General features: G+C 44.2%; 1 protein-coding gene across 2 annotated transcripts in view; it reads left to right on the plus strand.

The window, feature by feature from the left end:
* COL4A2 (collagen type IV alpha 2 chain) overlaps window positions 1–15,616 on the plus strand; it is a 141,608-nt gene extending 125,992 nt beyond the window's left edge. For both annotated transcript variants that reach the window (XM_075057591.1, XM_075057592.1), the window contains exons 35-48: window positions 215–278; window positions 665–739; window positions 1,358–1,465; window positions 2,451–2,558; window positions 3,824–3,895; window positions 4,292–4,417; window positions 5,621–5,737; window positions 7,317–7,478; window positions 7,618–7,716; window positions 8,415–8,561; window positions 9,181–9,297; window positions 10,118–10,309; window positions 10,653–10,939; window positions 13,879–15,616. In XM_075057591.1, the coding sequence (XP_074913692.1) occupies window positions 215–278; window positions 665–739; window positions 1,358–1,465; window positions 2,451–2,558; window positions 3,824–3,895; window positions 4,292–4,417; window positions 5,621–5,737; window positions 7,317–7,478; window positions 7,618–7,716; window positions 8,415–8,561; window positions 9,181–9,297; window positions 10,118–10,309; window positions 10,653–10,939; window positions 13,879–14,133 (1,929 nt within the window). In that variant the 3' untranslated portion in view covers window positions 14,134–15,616. The remainder of the gene's footprint in view (window positions 1–214; window positions 279–664; window positions 740–1,357; window positions 1,466–2,450; window positions 2,559–3,823; window positions 3,896–4,291; window positions 4,418–5,620; window positions 5,738–7,316; window positions 7,479–7,617; window positions 7,717–8,414; window positions 8,562–9,180; window positions 9,298–10,117; window positions 10,310–10,652; window positions 10,940–13,878) is intronic.
* The last annotated feature ends 6,753 nt before the right edge of the window (window positions 15,617–22,369 follow it).

Genomic DNA, 22,369 nt, shown 5'->3' on the forward strand with positions numbered 1-22,369 from the left:
ATGTGTAATAGGATGTTCTCAATTTCAAACTTGCCTCTTGGTTTGTACTGGTTTGGTTTAACTGATTTCAGCCAAATGACTCTATAAAGTACTACGGAAATTCAAAAATCGTAAATTTAATAGCCTTTTTTTGATATTTCCAAATTGTGCTGCTTGGAAGGTTGAATAAATCCTTACCCTCGTTAACTGATACCTGTTTTCAATCATATGATAGGGAGAAAAGGGCATTCCAGGAATTTCAGGCCATTTTGGTACTCCTGGCTCACATGGTGAAATAGGTGAGTTTGTTCTCTGATCTGAGCGCTCTTTGTATTCATTACCCATCAAATGTTCAACACTAAGTTCTGAAGAGTCTTAGGGGGTCTTCAGTCTTAAAGAGTCTTCGTACAGTCTTACAGAATGATATTGTAGATGTGGGAGGCTGTGAAAAGGTTAATACTGTTAAATTCATGCAACATGTACTGTCTACGGATAAATCCATCCATGGCAGGGAGGGCGGCTGTTGTAGAGACTTTATGGTTTTCTTTCTTTAACTTATTCCTCTTTTATTCTAGAAAGATAATAATTACTGAATTTTGCCTCAGAAGTTGCAATTCCTTCAAAACAGGAAATACAGTTTAAGTTAAAGCCTTACTGCTCATCTGTTCATTTTTGCTTAAAATAGGTGAGCCGGGAGATACTATAAACTTACCAGGAATGCCAGGCCTTAAAGGGGACATTGGTGTGCCAGGCTTAACAGGTATTAATTTCACAGTTGCTCTGGATGTATTACTTTTCACATACCAAAGTCCACAGAGGAAGGGAGGGGGAGCTTACCGTGGGCTGTCGGTGGGTGTTGAACCTGCGCTCTCATGACAGCTCCTGAAGAGGTTCATCTTTTCTTTGTTGAAATGAGTATGTGCTGTGTTTACCTCTTCAACTGAAAGTACAGTTATAGAGCAGTAAACATCAATCATGTGCAACTCCAGTAAACATTTCTATATATTTTTTTGCCATTGATGACAAAAGGAACAATATCAGGCCATGATGATGGAAGATGGGATAGCAGTCAGGTCAATTTTGGATTGGGTTGGTTAGGTAATGTACTAAAATTTCCCTGCACATGATGTACACTTGAACATCAGTGTTATATTCCACATAATTTGGGGAGTACTTTTAAAAACAAATTCAGTGATGGTTTGGCCAGCATGCTGTAGATGACTACTGATGCTCCCAGATTATGCAAGCACCCTGACTAGAAGAATATTTTTATGCGGCAAGACCAGGACCCATTCAGTAACCAACTTCACATTATGCTTGTTATCTTAGGGTCGTATACAGATTATGAAAAGAATATACTGGTTTTGTGGTTTTCCAGGCACAAGAGGCAGCACAGGACAAAAAGGCGAAGGCGGTGATCCTGGTTTCCCTGGCATTGAAGGCCTCAAGGGCACGCAGGGTATCCCTGGCTCTGTGGGACAGGAAGGTAAAATATTCTTTTTAATGCTCTAAAGAATAAAACTGTTTAAGAAGAGAAAGACAAAAAAATCTTTTTTCCCTCAAAAGAAAGTCATTAAGTTTTTTAATATGTTGATCATGCTGTAAGTTGGTAAAGAGCAGTGAAAAGGATGTGGAACTCATGGAAGTACTTAAGAGGAAATTCCAAAAACTTAACTTGGCCTCATACCAGTTTTACCTTTTTTTTATAGCGATCATGTGTCTGGTCAAAGTGTTGTATTGCTGGCATACTCGCGTGTTCTAATGCTGTCTCAATACCACAAAGAGATGGGCTTTTCGGTGCTGTTTTCTGCCATAAACGAAGCCAGTATCCCCCAGGACCCAGTAGCCCCCAGTTACTCAGGAGCCTTTGAGCCAGGCTCGTTGCCCGACTGCACAAGAGTACCGGCGAACCGAAGTCAGGTTCGACTCTGGCTGGATCATAAACTCGGGGCTTAAGAACATGTCTTATTGCAGGACAATCATGAAAATGCACTTTCAGAGCAGTTGCTCCACATTTCTCATATAATTATAGGGCTTATAAACTCCAGCCAAGACTGGAGCAGTTTCGGTAGGTACCTGACTGGGAAACAGTCCTTGTCCGATCAGCTCGCCAGTTGGAAAGGCAAAATGGATGGCAGCAGAAGAGGAACCTGAGGTGAACATAAATGAAATTACTTATTGTAACTGGCAATAGAAGTAAAATTATCATTTCAATAGGAGGAGCCCACTGTGTTTCTTAGGTTGTCAGAAACCTGAAGTTTGTAATGAATCGTTCTGCTACACCTTGCCTCTCCTACCTTTGCTCTCTTTAGTTTTCTTCCACTTGGATGAGCGGTGCAGTGTCATACGATGACATTAGGAGGGGAAAGCGTTCGTAGTGCTACCTGCGAGAATGGAGGTAGCCCAAGTCCGTGTTTTGGGCTATCGGTTTTAAGGACACTCATGAGCAATGCTTCATCGTTGTTGCGCAGGTTTGCCAGGACTGGTCGGCCCCCCAGGGCAGCAAGGAAGCCCCGGGACACCTGGATTTCAGGGCGAAAGGGGAACTCCCGGCTGGCCTGGCTTACCGGGACAAGCAGGTATTTGTGCAGCTTCAGCTATTCACTCGCTTCAGTGTTAGCACTTCCTAGTGTTCTTTTGGGGTAAAGAAGAAAAGGGTGCTTTTTGCCATTCAGAGTGGCAGAGTTCCTTCTAGTAGACATTTATTCCTCATAACGTCCAGGTGCATTAACCAAGACCCATGTGGTTGCTTTCTGATTTATGGCTTCTGAAGGACTGGTGTCTACCGAGCTCACTTTAACTGCTGATGACCTCCCTCAACCAGGAAAGCAGTTTACAGGAAACATTTTCATTTTTTGTGACAGTTGGGAAGAGAAAACAAAAGATTATGTAAAATGCAGCAAGAGTAGTGATATACAGTAGTAGAATATTATGATGTGGCATTAGATAGCAAACAATATATTTGTCCTACATCATCATCAAAAACTGCGAACTGATCCAACATCTGGTTTTAAGGATAAATGATACATGGCTCAGAGAGAATTCTGCTATCAAAATATAGGTGATAATTTAAAATGAAGCTGTTTGTATCACAGAAGCTCACTGGTTGCCACCTAATTCCTTAATGTATTAAGTAAGCAGATTTTTTTCTACAGTACAGCCAGAAGTTGCCCTGCTTTTAGTAAGATTCATCTATCTGAATCTGTATCAAATCTACGTTAATACGGTTATGAAGGCTGCCTTTATAGGCAGTGAAGAGAGAGACAGACACTTATTTTTTGAAGGTTCAATTGTGCTCCAGAGCTCTGGCCACTCATTAGGGATACCTGTCTAGCTTTAACATCACGCTTAACACTTTGACAGGTACAAATAGATAGGATAAATTTTACTTGTAACAGCAGCAGCAGCAGCTATTAGACGTTTTATTGGTTTTTTTAAATGAGGCAGTGTGAATTTCTCCTGAAGAGAGCTTCATTATAATCACATTTAGAGCCTACAATTATGCCATAATTGTCTTGGTTTCAGGATTTTGGAAAACTAAATGGTTATTAACAAAATTGTGGCAGCAAGACTGGAACGAATGGCATGCTACCAGATGGATCAGAGATATTTAAAAAAAAAAACTGGCATAGTGAGTTTATTGGATAATAACAAAATTTGCCAATCACAAAACCATAGTGTGGTGTATTTTATAATAAGCTTATTGTAATGAATTAATTTGCATATAATACACAAGATTTTAACACAGAGTAGTATTTATTCAAGCGTTTGAATTTTTTGCCTTAGGAATATAAACAGACTCATAGAAGCTATTGTGATAATCATGAATGTAATTTTAAAACAGGCTTGCCTGGCTTAAGAGGAATCAGTGGACTGCATGGTTTACCGGGCACTAAGGGCTTACCAGGATCGCCAGGTAAGTGAGACTCTTATTCTGCCTCTTCACAGGCACAACGTTGTGCTGGCTGCAAGTCTGGTCAGTGAGATCTTTGCAGTCTGACTTCAACGGTGTCATCCAAAGCCCAATGTGGAATTTGCTTCATTATTGTGGGCTCTGGCAAACAACTTCATACACTGTGTGCTGCCACACAGATGGGTTAGAACACAGCTTCCAATCATAATTTCTTTCCTCTTATTAAGTTAAAGCCTCAAGGCCTTTTTTTCCCCCATTATGGGCCATTTTTCCAACGAGCCATTACAGACTCACGTATTTACTGAACCCACATGCTCTATATATGTACATTAGCATGCTGGTACGATGTTACACGCGGAAACGTTTCAGCTTCCCTCTTTTTGTACAACTCCACGACAGGTCCAGACGGCTACGGCTCTGCAGGTGTCCCAGGTGCGGTGGGTGACAAAGGCGAAGCGGGAGAGCCGAGCAGAGTGGAAGGCAGCCGAGGACCTCCGGGTCAGAAGGGAGAGAGAGGCATTCCAGGTTCGTGTTCCGGAGAACGGGATCTACTGATTATTTGTTTCAGCAGTGGGCGTTACAGGTGTCACAAAATGCAGTATAGTGTGGGCAGCTGTATAGGAGAGCTGTCTCGGCCATCAGCTCCCAGAATACTTTTAATGAAGCTCCAGTTACACAAACGCAATGGCTTTTCTTTCTTTTTGTTGCAAATACGCCAATGTTTACCATTCTTCTGAAAGCCTCAGTGTCTGTCAATGTGTGATCGTCCCACTGATCCCTCCTGGGCATTATTCCCATGCCCAGCACCACCAGCCCTCGTGCAATGGAAGCGTATGGTCTTCCCACTCACACTCACCTTGCTGTAGTGAGCTGTGCTTATCAGCAGGTCTCCTTCCATCAGGGACCCACCGGACTGATGTTATGGATGAATCAATTACAGGGAGGGGGTTTAAAAAGTTTTCCAACATTTTGGCTCTGAAAGGATTAAGGACTAGCATAGATATAAAACCTTACTGCCTTTGCCTACTTGGTTCAATGGCTCATTCCTCTTCTTTTGTGTTACGCTTTGTTGTTGCTAACATGCTGTGCCATCTCAAACACCATTCAGAGATTTATTATCAAGCATTGGAAGAAACAGCTATTTCACATACCTCGTTCATGTTTCTGTGTCAGATTTAAATACTATTAATTTTTTTAAATGAACAAACAAAAGGGGCTTTGTGGCTTCCTGACAATTTGAATCTGCTTAAAAGAATAATCTGTCATTGGTGGGCCAGATTTTTGGCCATTTAACACTTTTCATCTACAGAGAACTTCTTGGATTCAAACTTTTGGTTTTAACTGATTCCAGAAAACCCTAAGAGTCTGTGACCCCTGACTCCACAGGACACAGAAGAACAAAGCTGCTTTCTTGTCTCCTTCAATATACCTAGGATATTTTGAGTACTTCCGATCTTGAAATATTTTACCTGGCAGACAAGACTATTAGCATTCCACACCGTGAGATGTAATTAGCTATCCAGAGAGCTTTGGCACAGAACTAGTATTTGGTTCTTTTAAGAAAAATCTCCACAACATCATCTGAAAAGATAAAACAAAAATCAGTGGGAACTGCAGGTGTTTTCCATTTTGAAAATCCCATTCTTTATACTTAGTCTAAGGTGAGTCCTTATAATTGCAATTGTGCATTTTCTTTGCAGTGCTGATCATTTCTGCTCTTCCTTTCAGGAGTCCACGGACCCTTTGGCATTCCTGGGCAGGAAGGATTTCCAGGGCCTCCTGGGATTTCAAATATATCAGGATATCCTGGTGATAAAGGCTCCCCAGGTCTAGACGGTGTGCCAGGTAATTCATGCCTTGTTCCCCTCAGACAACAATAAAAGATTAAGTACAAGGTTGTGCCCTCAGGCAATAATAGAGGATTAAGTACTGGGTTAGAAACAGCAGTCATTATTACTTCTGTGTTGATTCAGTAGAGTATCTGTACTAAACACAGCACTAAAGTGCATGAACAATTGTTGGACAGAACTAATGGTACATAAGATAATAGGGACAGACCTCTTGAAAGCAGAAGGCAGTTCCTCCAGGTCATCCTGATGGAAGGGTTTGATTTTCATGCAAATAACAGATTTAATCATCCAGAATTCTCTTAACAACTTTCAGAAGCATTATGCTAATTTACTACTTCAAAAACTGAGGTCTGTGGCAGACTTGCAAGTCTACAGAATATTTTCTTAATCGCTTACAAAATTTTCCTATGTGAAGTTACCATGCAAACTAAGTTACAATGGGAAGCATTAGCTCTTCTCTCTAAAAGTCCATGCTATAAGCCTGCCTCTCTCACACATATGAAAAAGCCACTCTGTCTCTATTTAGAGGATGATATACCTGTTGCTTATTGGACTGCGCAATCATTTCAAACTGTAGTGGCACTGTGAAGTGCTTGGAGCAGAAGTTGCAGGTGTCCCACTATCGTCTTTATATGATGCATGGAAATTTTTATGTAAGCTCAGCAAAAACTTGACAACAGGCAAACCAGCTGAAAACCAACAAAATACCTAAGTTTCCAAATAGAAAGAGAATGTTAGTTGGCCTAACTCTGCGTACTGATTCCCATTCCCCAGGCAGTCACTGGATAAAAAATAAAACCAGAAGCAATCAGGAGGGTGGGAACAGGAACACCATCTCCCAGCCAAAATGGTGGCTCGCTCTTACTTTGCCACATGCATCTTACATTCATATCCATACGTGATCCAACTTCAACAGGCAGCATGAGGGATGCCCCACTCAAAACCCTAGTTAGTAAATCCCTCTCTCCTCGGAAACAAGGTCCAAATGTCTTCTTAGGCAGCAGAAATAACTGATGAGAAGCCTGCTGGGTTTAGGTTCAAGCAATATGTAGTTCTGGAAAAAGAAGCTGTTCCCCTAACTCCCAAGACAGCATGAAGTAGTTATTTGTATCCAGATGTTCAGCTGAAGCACTAAGATACACAGAACAGTAAGTCCTTGGCTTATTTACCAGCTGGCACGGAGTCAGGTACTCACTGCTCTCTGATTTCTCTCTAGTTACTTGGAGAATTTAGGATGAAGCAGGGAGGCACCTAGTGAAGTGGGGCGTTTGCTGAGGAAGGAGTAGCTCATTGAAGGCTGTATCTATCTCAGCAGGTACCCCACCTCCACTGAAATCTTGCTTGAGATGACACTGTGCTTTGTGGGAGCTTCATGCTCTAATTCCTCTGCCACCACAGCCGGCCTGAGAGCAGGCGCAGGAACGCTGAATAAGTCTATTGGGGAGCTAAGCATTAGCTCCCCGCTTCAATTAAGGAAATAAAACCTGATGGGATACAATTGGATAGTACTGTTATTTTCCCCTGAGCCCAGGTCTAAGTATAAGCAGCCTGCAACCTCTGTGTGCTCTGAACAGGTTATCCAGGACTACAGGGGCAGCCTGGAATACCAGCTCCACCAGGGAGCAAAGGAGAAAGTGGACAAACAGGTGTGAGCGGACAGACTGGCCCGAAGGGAAGTAGAGGTGATCCTGGACCAGCAGGCAGACCTGGCGTTCCCGGGTACCCTGGACCAAAAGGTAAGGATGGGAACCGCTGGTCTTGGCCGGGAGCCCGGGAACCTCCTATCTATGCTACAGCAGCTTTAGTAACACGGCTTTTGCGCTCACTTGATCTGTGCTGGAATGCAGTAATGCCAACTGTCATTTTTCATTAAAGGTCGTAAGGGTGAACAAGGTGTCATCGGCTTTATGGGCACAGTAGGATTTCCAGGTGATCTGGGACCTATCGGACCCAAGGGGGATAGAGGAGTAACTGGTAAGTGCAGGCAGATGCATGACTCCTTTCTAAACTCCACAGAGCTGACCTAACTGGCCCTGCTTTGAGCAGGAGGTTGGGCTAGATGACCTCTGGAGTCCTCTCCAACCTGCGTGTCTGTGTGTGACCTCTGGCAAATTCCAGGGGACAGATGCCTAAATTTAACATGGGTAGTCAACTTTCTGCCTTTATGAATTTATTTTGTATGAGGTGCCAACTCCAAAATCAGAGCCACTTTTGGAGTTAAAAAAAAGAAGAATTCCTGATCTAAACTAATCCTCCAGAGTAGATGTACTGGATATTTAGAAATATCTTCAAAATCCCTCACTCCATCTATACCACCATGTATTTGGGTCTCCTGAAGCCCACTAAAAGATGGTTCTGCACCTCAGAGAGCTGTTGGCTGTTTGAGGGGAAATTCCCAGCTTCCTCTGTCATAAATGAGGGAGCAGGAGCATTATTCATTTTCTTCTGCTTATCTATCTGTGTGCTGTCCAAGAGAAAACAATCCCCATACTCACACACATTCCCCCAGTATAATAAATATAGCTGCTATTCCCAAGGTAGTGAGTTGCAGACCACAGTCCCTCTCTTGCATATGCAGCCAAGTAACAGCAACATATCTGTAGATGAAAGCACATTAAGGAAAATACAGGGCGGGGGTTAATCAAACTCTCTCACCTTGCTTCTAATCACAGGCTTTCAGGGCCCTCCAGGCTCTCCTGGGCTGCCCGCTCTTCCTCCAAGGCTGGTTGCTGAGCAAGGTTCACCAGGTCCCCGTGGAAACATAGGACCTCAAGGAAGCCCAGGAGATATGGGAGTTCAGGGTCCACCAGGTGATCCAGGTAGGAGTCGCACACTTGGAGTGAAAGCTCAGTTCCCCTTAGCAGAGTGAGGCCACCAGAGCACTGCTTTGGCTCTCTTCTACTTTAAATTCTGAAGTCAGAGAGGAGAGTCAAATTCTGGTCTTTCAAAGCCAGGGCTTGGCTTTCCTCCTCCTCCTAGTATTCAGAACATAAGCAAACCAGGAGAAAACTTCAACAACACTCACATAGCCAAAGCAACATCAGATACGGATCTCACTTAAATCAAGACTGAATGTCTTTGGTGGAAATGCACACATCCTTGTGGGCGTACTGTCAACCCAGGGGACGTAGCGATCTACGTAGTGATGCGTGGCCCCGATGCAGTGCACCTCTTGCTGCTAGCCTCATCAGAGATGCATGGTGGTAGCAAGAGTGAAAGATTAGGGTTGTGGGGCTCATGTAGTCTTGATCCCAGCAACCTTTTCCAATGAAGTCAGTGCTCTTTGCCTGTGGAAGAACCATAGGATCTTGCCTTTAGTGTAAATTGGTAAACCTGGCAGATAGGACCACACATATGCAAGCAAAGCACATGTTAACAAAGTGTGTAGCATGTTGATACCTCTGCAGTCACTGTGCTTATAACCATTGTTGGTGCAAGGTTTCAGAGGCTCACCTGGAGACCCAGGACTCCAGGGCAGGGGTGGCATTCCAGCTCCTCCCGGCTCCAGAGGTGAACAAGGACCAGCAGGGTTTCAGGGTCCGGTGGGATTTGAAGGTAAGAGATGTTGCACAGGACTTCTTCCCTGTTTCACTGCCATAAATTGTTCTGTAGTTACTACATGATGGGGAGGAGGGGAGGAGAGAGAAAGTTTGTCTTCACGGCTTCTTCACAAGGGACAACTAACTTTCAACAGAGATGTCTTAAAGCAGTATTTTCAGAATAAGTTTTGATAGATGTGGATATCAGTCCGCTCATGTGAGTGAGCTTGTTTTGATCTGAGTATTTTTATATTGGTTTTCTCTTAAGTATTTCAGCCTAGTGATTTACTAACAGTTACATTCATGGAAATGAATGGTTGGGTAGGTGATATTTAGGTAGATGATGTTAAGGGAATGTATTTGTAAAAGAAATACCTGTGTCCTTATCCAATCAAAGAGCAGAATGATTACTATCTTAATTAGCTAAGTACACAGAGAAAAAGGTATTTGCAGAGCATAGTTTTAACCGTATGAAGCAAACGCAAGCAACTCAAAAACCATTGGTTAATCTTGGACTAAGAAAACATTTTAAAGGAAAAATATGCTCATCTGTATTGTACAAAGTATGCTCAAATTCATCAGAACTTTATATGTGACTTTCTCTGGCTCTGATAGTGAAATACATCATCTTAGAAATGAGGGAGCCTGATCCAGCACCAATCTGCTTCAAAAGCAACTGCTGTAATCCTAGAACTACAGCTCTTTTAATAATAACTTACCGTAAGAAGAGGCCTCATGCAATAAAGCTTTGTTTGTCAGCAGCTTAGATAGCATCAGAGCATTTATGGGAGCACAAAACTAAGTTGTATTATTTCTCCCCCCCCGCCTCTTCTAAGGTCAGCCGGGCCGCCCCGGTAGCCCTGGGCTGCCAGGCATGCCGGGTCGCAGCGTCAGCATGGGCTACCTGCTGGTGAAGCACAGCCAGTCCGATCAAGAGCCAATGTGCCCGGTTGGCATGAACAAACTCTGGAGTGGGTACAGCCTGCTGTACTTTGAAGGACAAGAGAAAGCACACAACCAGGATCTAGGTACGTGCAGGTATTGTTGGCAGTAGCCTCAATTCCATCTCTCCGGCTGAAAAGAACAAAACCAAAAAAATAAATAGAACTCGGAGAAAGCTGGGACTTTGGCAAACAGGCTTAGGAAACACCAAAATGAGAAGATAAAAACTGTATGTCTGCATAGAGTGCCCCTAAGAGAGCTCCTGGAGTCATTAGTGTTGTTCAAGAGGACCTGTAAAGCCAGCGAAACATTCTGGACTGCAGGGTTTTACTGGCACGTGCTTAGGAAGGAGCAGGAAACTGAAAATGTGCATTGTCTTCTGTGAGAATGATTGCCATAATTTTATTTTTTTTCCTTCTTTTTTAACAGGGCTGGCTGGCTCATGTTTGGCTCGTTTTAGTACTATGCCATTCCTCTACTGTAACCCTGGGGATATTTGTTATTATGCAAGTCGAAATGATAAATCCTACTGGCTCTCAACTACAGCACCTCTTCCAATGATGCCTGTGGCAGAAGAAGACATCAGGCCATATATCAGTCGCTGCTCAGTTTGTGAGGCTCCAGCTGTGGCAATTGCTGTCCATAGCCAAGAAGCTTCTATTCCTCACTGCCCTGAAGGCTGGCGCAGTTTGTGGATCGGATATTCCTTCCTTATGGTACTTGTTCTCCAGTGTCACATTTTGTGTAGCACTGGGTTTTAAGTTTGAGTCTAGATACTAGGAAGGCTGCTCTGGTTTGGAGCCAGCAGCACCAAAACCATGCATCATACTGGGGAACTACAAAACTAGTTTCTAGGAAGCAGAAGAGGAGAAACAAAATTTCTGTGAATTGCAGAGAAAATTTGCCTCTTGTCAGAATAGCATCTGGAGTCCTTACTTTATGTACAAAATAGTGCTTTGGAGGAGAACACAGGGACAGCTGTGGATTAACAAATAAAACTGCACTGAGGTGCGACAGTAGCCTACAAAGCATTTTCACAGCTAAAGATTGGGATTTACTTATGTACATGACTATTAAGAAGCTGATCTGGAGAAAAAAAAACAAAAAACCTTTTCCTTGTCTTTTGGAAACTTAAAATTATTCACGTTTGGTTGAAGATTTAGAAGCCAAAGTCTTTCACCTAGTCTGGGCAGAGAGACAGCCTCCTGTTTTTAAAATTAAACTTCAGTGTTGCATCTCTAATGGCAACAAGAGCTGAGCTGTATATCCCATGACTTATAGGATCTCTTAGATCTTGTGATCTTATAATTAGGAAATGGGATGCTACAGAAAAACTTAGCATTAGGTGTGCAGTGGAAGACCTACTGAAGGGCCTGACCTGCTCTTATTGCAAGACTGTAGAGAAAAATCATGTAAGCACCGGAGGGCTTAACACGGTAAAGAGCAGCTAGAATGTGTTAGTGAATGATCTGACAGATACTCATTTTTCTGACTTGCTTGATGTACTTGGGAGTCAAAACCTGCAACAGCATGCCCATGTTGTAAACTAATTAAAGACTGGACTGAATGCTGAAGTAAACAGAGTTGGGAAAAAAAAAATATTTCTCTGGCAGAAAACATCATAGAAGAACAATAGCAATCTTACCCACAAACCATTTGTTTGTCAAAAGCCAAAAACTTATTTTCTGAAAAATTTAAGGTAAAGGAAATCTGATCTTTTTCATTTAGTTACAGAAGAAAAAAAAACCCCCAAACCAACCCATGTTTTGAGAGGGCAGGTCAAAGTTTTGACCAGCCCTGTGTTTGACCTTTGTTTTGCTTCTATAAAAAGCCCTGATGCCAATCTCATAGTTACTTCACAAGAATTCCAAGGATTAACTAAATGTTTGCAAAGCCCTGTGTAAACACTGAGCATTGTTAGGAGCAAAGTTGTTACCTTAGCAAGAATCTTTTGCCAGGACAAAGTCTGCCAGCACCAAGGAACACACAGCGAGAAGAGTTCGCATTCTCCCAGCTAGCATTCGGAGCAAATGAAGTGTTTGGCGTGCACATTTTTGCTTCTCAGGCAGCTATAGAAGAAGTACAGCACACTTGTGTTTATCTCAGAGTACATATTGTTCTACTTCCTTGGCTGAAACTTGTCACCTCCTTCCCCTGAGGTACAATGATGAAGGGAGTCACGGACTCCTGCCCAAACAGCCGTAGAAGCCGGGAAGATTTCATGTAGCAAGGGCACTCCACTATCATCCATCCTATAAAGGTAGAGCGGCATAAGCCTTGCAGAAGGATGAGAGGCCGTGGCCAGTACAAGAAGAGATATTACAGGTGTAGAGCTGGAGCTTGTACACTGAGTGTAGGAACGCCAGGGCTCAAATAGGATGTGCAGTTTCTACTAAGCGCTTTCCAGCTCCAACTGCAGAGGCCTCAAAGCTGTAATAGTTTTAATAGTTTATGCTGCTTCTTACCAACTTTGTTCTTGTAGAGGGATGCTGGAAGGGTTTTGCTCCTGAACTTCATAGCTTAGCAAATCTTGCAAATTTGTAAGAAAGACAGCTGGTGGGCTGCAGGTTTGGGGGGGGTGGGGGGGTATGGGAGGAGGGAGCTGCTGATGGGTTTTGTTTGTTTGTTTGTTTTAAATCTATCTAAACCTCAAACTGTAACACCAGCCAGAGATCAGAGTCCTCTGTTAAAAGGTGGGCACTTCTGTTACTCATTTATATGAACACATGGGCCTCTTGCAGCATAAACGGAGCCAGTTACAGCTTGCACTTTTATAGTATGGCGTTTATAAAACAGAGGCAGGCAAACGTATTGGATGTGCCCAGATTTCTCCTGCCATTTACAAAACTACTTTATTTTCCAGCTGCTTTCTTTTATATTGCAAATTCCTTCAGTTTTTAACAAAAAATTAAACAGCTTCACTTAAAAATGCAGCTGTACAGCTCTTAAAGGGACAGAGGAAATGCCTGGTTTGTTAGCAATGCCTTTGACAGAAGAAAAGTAACATTCAGTTCGTTACCACAGTATGTATCAAAGATAACAGTTTAGTGGTGTAAAGATGCATGATTTTGGTGTAATTTGTTATCAAAGACTATGCCATAGTTATTTGTATAGAAGCTAATTTTGTTTCCACAGTGCTCCTCATGTACAATGCAGAGTAAGACTTTATAATTAGGGAAATTCAAGTTCGATATATGGTGGGAAGTTCTTCTCAGGGAGGGTAGTCAAACAGAGGAACAGGATGCCCAGAGAGGGCGTGGAAACTCCATCCGTGGAGGTATTAACAACTCAGCAGTGCCCTGGAGCCACTGAGAGCAACTTTGGAGTTGGCCCTGCTTTCAGCAGGGGACCGGCTGCAGAGACCTCCAGTTGGCCTTCCCACCTAAATGGTTCTCCAATCCTAAGACTTCCACCAGTGAAAATCCAAACTACAGAAAAGATGTTAAAGTGGCATCAACATATGAGCTAGCTCCTTTGTGTAGCTAAAGCATAGCTGAATCCTTAAGCCTTACACAGTTGCAGGAGTAGCCAACTCTCTGCTCTGGAGATAAGAATTAGGAGCAATTCTAGTGGTTTTTCTCCTTTCCCACATGTAAGTTTTTGACAGCACTGCCTGAGGTTGTACTCTGAACACTGCCCTCCTTGTCTCGTTTAGCACACTGCTGCTGGTGATGAAGGTGGAGGACAGTCCCTGGTTTCTCCTGGGAGCTGCCTGGAAGATTTCAGAGCGACTCCCTTCATCGAATGCAACGGAGCACGCGGAACCTGTCACTACTTTGCAAATAAATACAGCTTCTGGCTCACTACGATCGACCAGCCCTTCCAAAGCAAGCCCTCGGCAGATACACTCAAGGCAGGACTCATCCGCAGCCATATCAGCAGATGTCAAGTCTGCATGAAAAATTTATAGAAGTCTTTCTCAGTATAAGGAACCTGCTTATCCTGTAGTTCTTATACGGTAAAACCTTCTATGATGGTTAGACATTTGAATAAATCATGTTGGTGCTTTTTTAACTTATTACCTCAAAAGCTGAATGGAAAATTAATTTTTAAAAGTGTCTGTAAAAGCAAATTAAGTTTGACACAAATTAAGTCTAACACATGGATCTAGTGCTGTGTTGCCCTACTATCTATACAGTATATATATGCATTTTTTGCTAGTCTAACATTAAGTCATTTGCCAAATAATACAAATACTCCCAGCTTTGAAACACCAAAAGAACTTCAATTATAAATGGTTACCTTGGTCAGATACACACTACATTTACTTTAAGAGAATATACGTATCTTTTCTATTTGCTGTGTTTGCCACAACAGTAAACACTAACAGCTGCAGTTCTATAAATTAACAGAGGGTGATCAAAGTGCTAAACCTTTGCAAAATACTGAAAATAGACTCTGGAAAGTGCTTATGTCCAGCATTGAAATCTAACTTTTATTTTAGTATTTTCTGCTTGGGCATTTCAAACACACCCAAAACAATCATCTTTTTATTGTATTTGTTTTTTTCAAGCCTCACCCTGCTTTAGCACTTAACCACTGGCAATAGCAGAGAAGCCCACAGGCCTCCACAAAATGCAACTCTTTCTATTTTGATTGGGAGACTCTATGATGAAGATCAGCGTATTATTTTACAAGCTTGATGATTTTTCTCTAGACATACCCCAGGCCAAAGGATCATTTTGAAGGTCTCTTGCCCCACTGCGCTGTGGACATTGATCTGTGTCACGCTGCCCCCACAGCAGCAGCACCGAGTGGTTTTTGCATTGCAGCTTTCCCCCTCTGAATCCAAGCCGCTCATCACAAACAGATTTTAACCGCCTGCTGTTGGAGCGGCCATCGCACGTAGGGTAGCTTTTGCAGGAGAGCGTATTGCTCAATGCCACGCGACCTTCAAACGCAGAACTTCCAGACCTGCCAGTTGTCTGTCTGTCTGAAGGCACGCTGTCCTGGCAGCCAGGGACACATGGCAATGGGATGACACCATCCCGTCTTGCACAAAGCCATCTTTGCAAAAGCGTCTTTGCCTTGCTTCCTTGCAAGGCATTATTCGGCACCATCTTTTCCCACAGAGAACCAGGTTATTGCAGGCCAGGCTTGATAAATGGCCAGAATGGCTAGCTCTTTCCTTCTGTAGAAAGAAGCAATTTAGCCCAAAGTTGTCTGGCTCCACTGCAAGAGAGGAGGGACAAAAAAGGATCGGCTGCAAATTTCCTGTTTGCATAGTCTGATTATATACCTGAATGCTTAAAACTGAAATCTAAGAGACTTTTATAGCAATAACAGCTGATTTTTCAACAGTTCACCTCACTCCTGCCTCAGGTGCTTCTTGGCTTTCGTAATTACATTCCATCCTCACTGTATCATAAATAAAACCTGTTTTTTTCTACACCTCTATTTGTTGATGATTTCCATTTTGTAAATGGTGGTTTTCTATACAATGCGTATGGACTGCTTGGGTCAATTACTTTGTTTGGACCTTAGGAATTAGAAAAGCACCACCAGAAAGCTCCTTCCACTGAAATTCAAACTCTTCAACCAGGAATACACTTGTTTATTTCATGGCACCAAAAAAGATCAAAGAGGGAAGCTGTGTTTCTGAAACTGCTTGTTTAAGCTGAACTACTGATACAGTATTTCATCTGTTGTTGGAACAATTTAAGCCAATAAATTGTGATGTTGCAGATTAAAGCAATGTATTATTCATGCTCTACAAGGTTCAGGAAACCAACATTAACCAAACTTGACAAGTGTTACCTCTGCAAAAAATATAAATTAAAGTTCTTAGCTAGCACACGGGCTAACCGAGATTAGTTGTACATATAATTAGATATATCCATAAATGGAGAAATTACCTGAGCTTTAAATGAGCTTTCTGGCCATGCTGTAGCTCTAAAAGGCAGCCCCCAAACAAACTGATCACACTAGTATTTGTTTCAGCTAAGTAAAATACTTGGAATTTAAAACACTGCAGTCAACACAAGCCAAATATATTCCGCATTTGCCAGTTCTTTTAAATTGCACATGGTGGTAACCAACACCCAAGAATCAGCAACTTACCTCTTCCAGGTGGTGCTAGACATCGGCATTCGTGGGATGATCACGCAGTTATCACTTGTGATTTTTACAGCATGCAACTCCAGGAACGCAGCACATTTGGTATTTTAAGAGAATTCAGGTGGAGGGTATACAAATCTGTAAAAACTGATTACGTCAACAACAGCAGTAAACTATTTGTATTTTCATGGCTAATACGTTGCCTGATCTTCCTACACAGCTAATTTTATTTTTTTTTGTCTCTTAATTTTCTCTGACTCACGTAAGCTATTCTTAACAAGTTTGTTCGGCGCTGTATCAGCACAGTATTGAGTCGAACTCACCGGCATGCTGCAGGAAAAAAACAAACAAACCGCAAAAGCCCGCAAGGTGCCAAGGGGACTTGAACTTCTGTACTTTGTGTACATCATGCGCTTCAGGTCTGTGTGCTCATACCCGTGTTTCTCAAAAGCCTGCGTAATCGCTGTGTGAAACTAGGAGAGAGCTCGCGCATGCAAACACGTGGAATACTTACAGCAGCCAGAGGTTTTCACCCGGTGAGCTCACCCAGCGCAGAGCGTGGAGGGGAACTGACCTGTTCAAACTGCCTCTTGGCTGCAAGTTTACCCCCTCCCCTGTGATGACAGGCAGAGAGAGTTGGGGTTCTTCAGCCTGGAGAAGAGAAGGCTCCAGGGAGACCTTCCAGTGGCCTTCCAAAATATGAAGGGGGCTTATAAGCAAGATGGAGAGAGATATTTTATGAAGGTCTGTAGTGACAGGACAAGGGGCAGGGGTTTTAAACTGGAAGAGGGTGGATTTAAATTGGACAGAAGGCGAACGTTTGTTACGATGAGGGTGGTGAGGCAGTGGAACAGGCTGCCCAGAGAGGCTGTGGATGCCCCATCCCTGGCAGTGTCCAAGGCCAGGTTGGATGGGGCTTGGAGCAACCTGGTCTGGTGGAAGGTGTCCCTGCCCATGGCAGGGGGGTTGGAACTAGATGGTCTTTGAAGGTCCCTTCCAACACAAACCATTCCACGATTCTGTCATCCCAGAACCCACTTCTGAGAAGTTAACACATTTTTAAACAGGAAAAACTAAGCTACAGCAAAACAAAATCTTTTTACTGAACTATAGTGCTCCAGCCTAGGATGTAAAAACTGCAAGTGTTTTGCCTGGGTTTGACCAAGTCAAATCTTTCGCTTCAAAGTGTGCTGTTTGCTTCCAACACTTTCCTGTTTGAAAACACGCTGAAGTGTAAAATGCTGCTGAGCCCAGAGAAGGTAAACGAGATTATATTCCCCTTCTGTAGGTAATAGTGCATCAGCATATCAGCGCAGATACAGTAAAGGCAACATGGCGACATCAGTTGACACCAATTATTTCTTCAGTGTATCGACCAGATCAGCAGAGTTCATTCACACCCTGTGTGACCGGGCTTGTCCATGGCTCCTAGCAGTAGAAAATTAGGGAACACCAAGCAGCAAACAGCGAGGTACGGGACTGCTGCCAGAAGAGAGGCTGGGGGGTCACTACCGATGCGCTGACGGCCCCCCAGCGCAGTGGGCAGCATCCCCCCGGACAGCCACCCGTGCCCACCGAGGGCGAGCGGGGCCCGGCCTCACAGCCCTTAGGGACGTCGGTGCAAGAAATACCGGACGAGGGGAACAAGTAACATCGCTGCGCCCCACGATCCACCAGCAGAGCAGTAAAAACAGGCAGCGGTGCTTCCCACCGTGACACGGGCAAGGGCACGACCAAGCCGAAGCAGGCGGCTCAGCGGGCACCCGGGGGGTTCACGCTCCTTTCGTGGCCCCTACGAGACTCGAAGCCTTCTTGGGGTTGTCAGGGGCCAACGGCAGCCGTGGTCTTGTACCACCAGCGCCCGCGAGGGGCCTGAAGCAGGATGGAGCCTTCCCAACCAGCCCGGCACGGACCCTCAGCCCCTCGCAGCCTGGCCCCGCCATCCCCTCGGGCACAGGCAGCCCCGTAGCTCTCATTCACCCAGCATGGCCAAAAATAACATCTCTTATTTCACCGCTCAAACAACTTCACACAATCCGGACAAACAGAACGGGGAGAGAGCGGGGGGAAATAAATACTTGTAAAGTGAGGTTGCCCTGGCAGGCAGGGCCGGCGGAGCAGCGGGGTCCCCGCTGTCGCCCACCATCGCTAGTCCCGGCCGGGAGGGTTTCCACCGGGCTCCAGCGGCACAGCCACCGCCGGCCCAGCTCCAGGCTGCGCACCGAGGTTATCAACGGGGAAAGCAACCTCGCAGCGCTGGAGGAGAACGCGCGCTGCAGCCAGCGGGACGCCGCAGCGCTGGCATCGACCAGGTGCCCGGCACAGCCGCTGGTAATGCAGGTCCCAGCAGTCCTGCTACGCTAGAAGTCCATCAGCTGCTCGGTTGCGAGGCTATTAGGGCAAAAAGAGGTAGAACAAGGGTGCACCAGTGCAGATCCTGGGCTGCCAGTCCCTACCCCGCAGCTTCGCTGCTCCTCCCTCTCAATAAACCAAGCTGAACTGTTCCAGTAAAATTATGTAGGATGGTGAGGGGCAAAAAAATGCAGGATGCACCTGCAGAAGCAACAGGGAAATTAATGAATTCATATTAGGACATTTAATAAGCACAAGAGCAGGCCATATTGTATTGCTCCTCTATGCTGTTAAAAAAAAAAGACAAACCAAACAGCACCACTAAACAGAAAAAAAAAAAAGTGGGCAATTTCAGCATTGAGGGTTGAACTGTGCTCTCTAAAAACTACTGCAGACATGAAGGATTGCTTGCAGACATGCATAGGCACCGCCGCAGCAGACAGAGCATCAACGCTGGGCTGTGAAAATGGTGCTCCGCTACAGCAGAGTTTAAATTGCTAGTAAAATAAAATAAAAAATACATATCCTACATCAAACTCCAGAAACCTTCAAGTTTTGCTTGAAGGCACAATCTGACTTCAGAAAGTAGTAAAGACATGTGGCTAGCACACACGTTGAGCAATCCACACCTCCTCCTGACCTCCTACCGGTAGCTCCCACACATCACGCAGCCTCCCAGGTTCTGCTGTGCAACCCCATGATCTCTCACAGGCTGCCAGCGTGACAACCCATCACAACCCAGACATTTCTCAAGCAATAATAGACAGCAACACTAAAAAGCCACAAACATCATACCAGACAAGTGTAGCCCTAAGGGCAAAAAGCACAGCATGCAAGACCGGTTCCCGTGTGATCTCCTTCAGTGAAAACACCCAATTGGAGCTTTTGGAAAGACTGCAAGAATTCCTTCAGATCTCACATGAATCAAACGCTGATGCAACTGAATTGCAAATATTTATACCTCAAGAAGTGTTAGATGTTAAATGTACAAATATTTTTCCTGTTCTGTACCTTCTGGCTGTACATCTCGCAAAGGCCTGACCTTGCGACCAGTGCGTGCTACAGGTTCAGCTGTCGACAGACGCAGCGAAGCCAGCGGCGGACCTCTCACCGATGTGTCGGCAGATCGCTTCGGTCACGAACAAGACTGAGGTTGTAGCCTGTTTGCCTCTTCCCAGTCCTGAGGGACGACTAGATAGTGGCCTTGGAATTTTGTTAATAGGTACAAGGTTTTTAGTTGTATACAGTTTTAAATACCACAGAGCAGGTGCAGTTAAGTCTCTGATAGAGTGGTAGGTGTGAAACTGCAAACTCCTAGCAAATCCAGAAGATGACACCCCTTAGTAAGGCCTGCTGCGATAGGACAAGGGCTAATGTTTTAAATTCAAAGAGGGTAGATGCAGACTAGAGATAAGGGAAACAATTTTTAGGATGAGGTGTGACGGATGCACTCAAGCCCTTAACCAAACTAGCTGCAGTTTGGTACAGGCTCCAAAGGGGGTAAAGGCCTGAGCTGATAACAGGCCAAGAACTCCTCTAGTTGCAATTTCTCTGAAAACCCACAAAGGACCAGAGTGACCCAGTGAGCACCGATGCATATGAGCTTGGAACACCCATCATGCGATCAACACGTGAACAGCAGGTGGCTCTTCCAGGAGTCCTCTATCAAGGAACAAAGTAAGTTGTGGGTACAAGGAGTCTCATGCATACCTTTCCCATCACATGTAACCTGACTACAAACCAAGAGCTTTATTCCATAAATATGACACCTTAAGTGAGCCTCCTTTGAGCTCTCCCTGCTCGGCAGCATGGCCATGGGGCGGTGATCTCCTCTTGGGCTGGGACACCTCTCAAGGTTGCTCCTCAAGGCAGAGACACCTCTTACCAACGGCAGATCTTTGGTAAGGGACCGATACTGTGCATAACCTTGTAGTATGGTAACCTTGATTTGTGCCTTGGTAACTTTGCATCACTGTTCAAATGATTCTGCTGTACAGTACGAGAGTGAACCTTGCCATCGAACTTTGTTAACTTTTACACCATATTAAAACCACTTTTGCTAATACCTTTGACAGTGGTTCTTTAAGCGACATAAACCACCCATTCACGACAAACTGGCGTAGTCAGCAGGACCCTAAATCAGGACTAGCAACATGAGGTGGTGAAACACTGGAACAGGTTGCCCAGAGAGGTGGTAGATGCCCCATCCCTGGAAACATTCAAGGTTGGACGGGGCGCTGAGCAACCTGATCTAGCGGAAGATGTCCCTCCTCATTGCAGGGGGGGGGTTGGAGTTTAAAGGAACCTTTAAAGGTCCCTTCCAACCCAAACCATTCTATGATTAAATGCACAGAGGTTTTTCCCTCTCTAGCCATTCTTCCACACTACACAGGTACTACACATAAACTTGAAAGCAGAAAATAAAGCTACTACCCTGCAGCAAGTTGCTCAGGAGGACGTACTTTTGAAAAGAAAAAAAAAGTATTCATTATTCATTTAGGAATTGCCTCCCTATGTACTAAACAACTATGATTTGGGTGGGACAGAGAAAGGCAACAACAAAGTATAAGAACAACCAACCTTTAGTTTTAGAAAATGATGCCAGAAGCATCCATAAGAAGATGAAAGAGTCCCTACACAACAACTTGCAGAACTGGAAACATGCGAGCCACATCTTTGGGGGTTTTTTTTTGTTTGCGGGTTTTTGGGGGGGGGGGGGGTGCTGGTGAGGGGGATGTGTTTAAACTAGCAGTTCTTCTCTCTGGTTACGGTGTCTCAGTGCGAGCTCCTGGGTCACTGTATGTGTTCTTTGTAGCCAAGAGGGTTGGGAAGCTCTAGGAGCAGTACTGAGTATTAGCCCCTTCTTTTTACTGCAGTCAGGAGAGAAACCACGTACTTCATTAGTGCTCTGTCATGCACCTTTCTACTCCACAAAAGGCAGTTTTTCTTCCCTTCCTCCCGCATTAGTCAGCTTCACATCAGAAAATGCCAGTCCTCACTTCCCTCCAGGCAGATGGTCATGTCATGCATAGCTGATAAAAATCAAAGCCGCAGCTTTGCCTGGGCACAGTTAAGGAGGAGTTGGAAGGGAGACACAGCACAGGTACTCACTGTGGTATTCTATAGGCACCATAAAGAGGTCTCTACAAAATGCAGACAAAAGAGAAAACTGCTTCCTTCCCAAAAAACCCTTTGCTATCCACATTAAAAAGAATTACAAGAGAATAATGAAAGAACAAATTTCCTCCTGCAACTTGCAATGAGAGCGGCAAGAGCTGTGATGCTGCCTGTTAATACATGAAAGCCTGTGGACACATATTTAGCTAACAGTAACGAGAGCATTCCAAACGCCTTTAGAAGGCCTCAAACAGAATAAACAAGACAACAAAGAAGATGCCAATTAGAAGAACACAGGTGCGCATTCCACAATAAAGGGAACTTGGCACAAAGAACCTCAATTCGGCAGTTTATCTTGACCAATTAGACCGAGACAAGTTTCACGTTTTAGCATAACCAATTATGTCCTATGTTTATGCGCATGTACAGTGTTGATATAACCAACCATTAAGTGTAACTAGGCGTGTGGACAGCGTGTGAATAATGTGTGTAACCAATAGTAAAATAGCTAAGTGTATGTACAGATGTAACCAATGTATAAAATGATGTCTGATGCTCTAGTAAAGGGTCTTCAACTATGATCATATTGATCTGTCGTTGAGTCCATGATTATGCTCCCG

Source organism: Buteo buteo, chromosome 25 (genome assembly GCF_964188355.1).
Source record: "Buteo buteo chromosome 25, bButBut1.hap1.1, whole genome shotgun sequence".
NCBI lineage: Eukaryota > Metazoa > Chordata > Aves > Accipitriformes > Accipitridae > Buteo > Buteo buteo.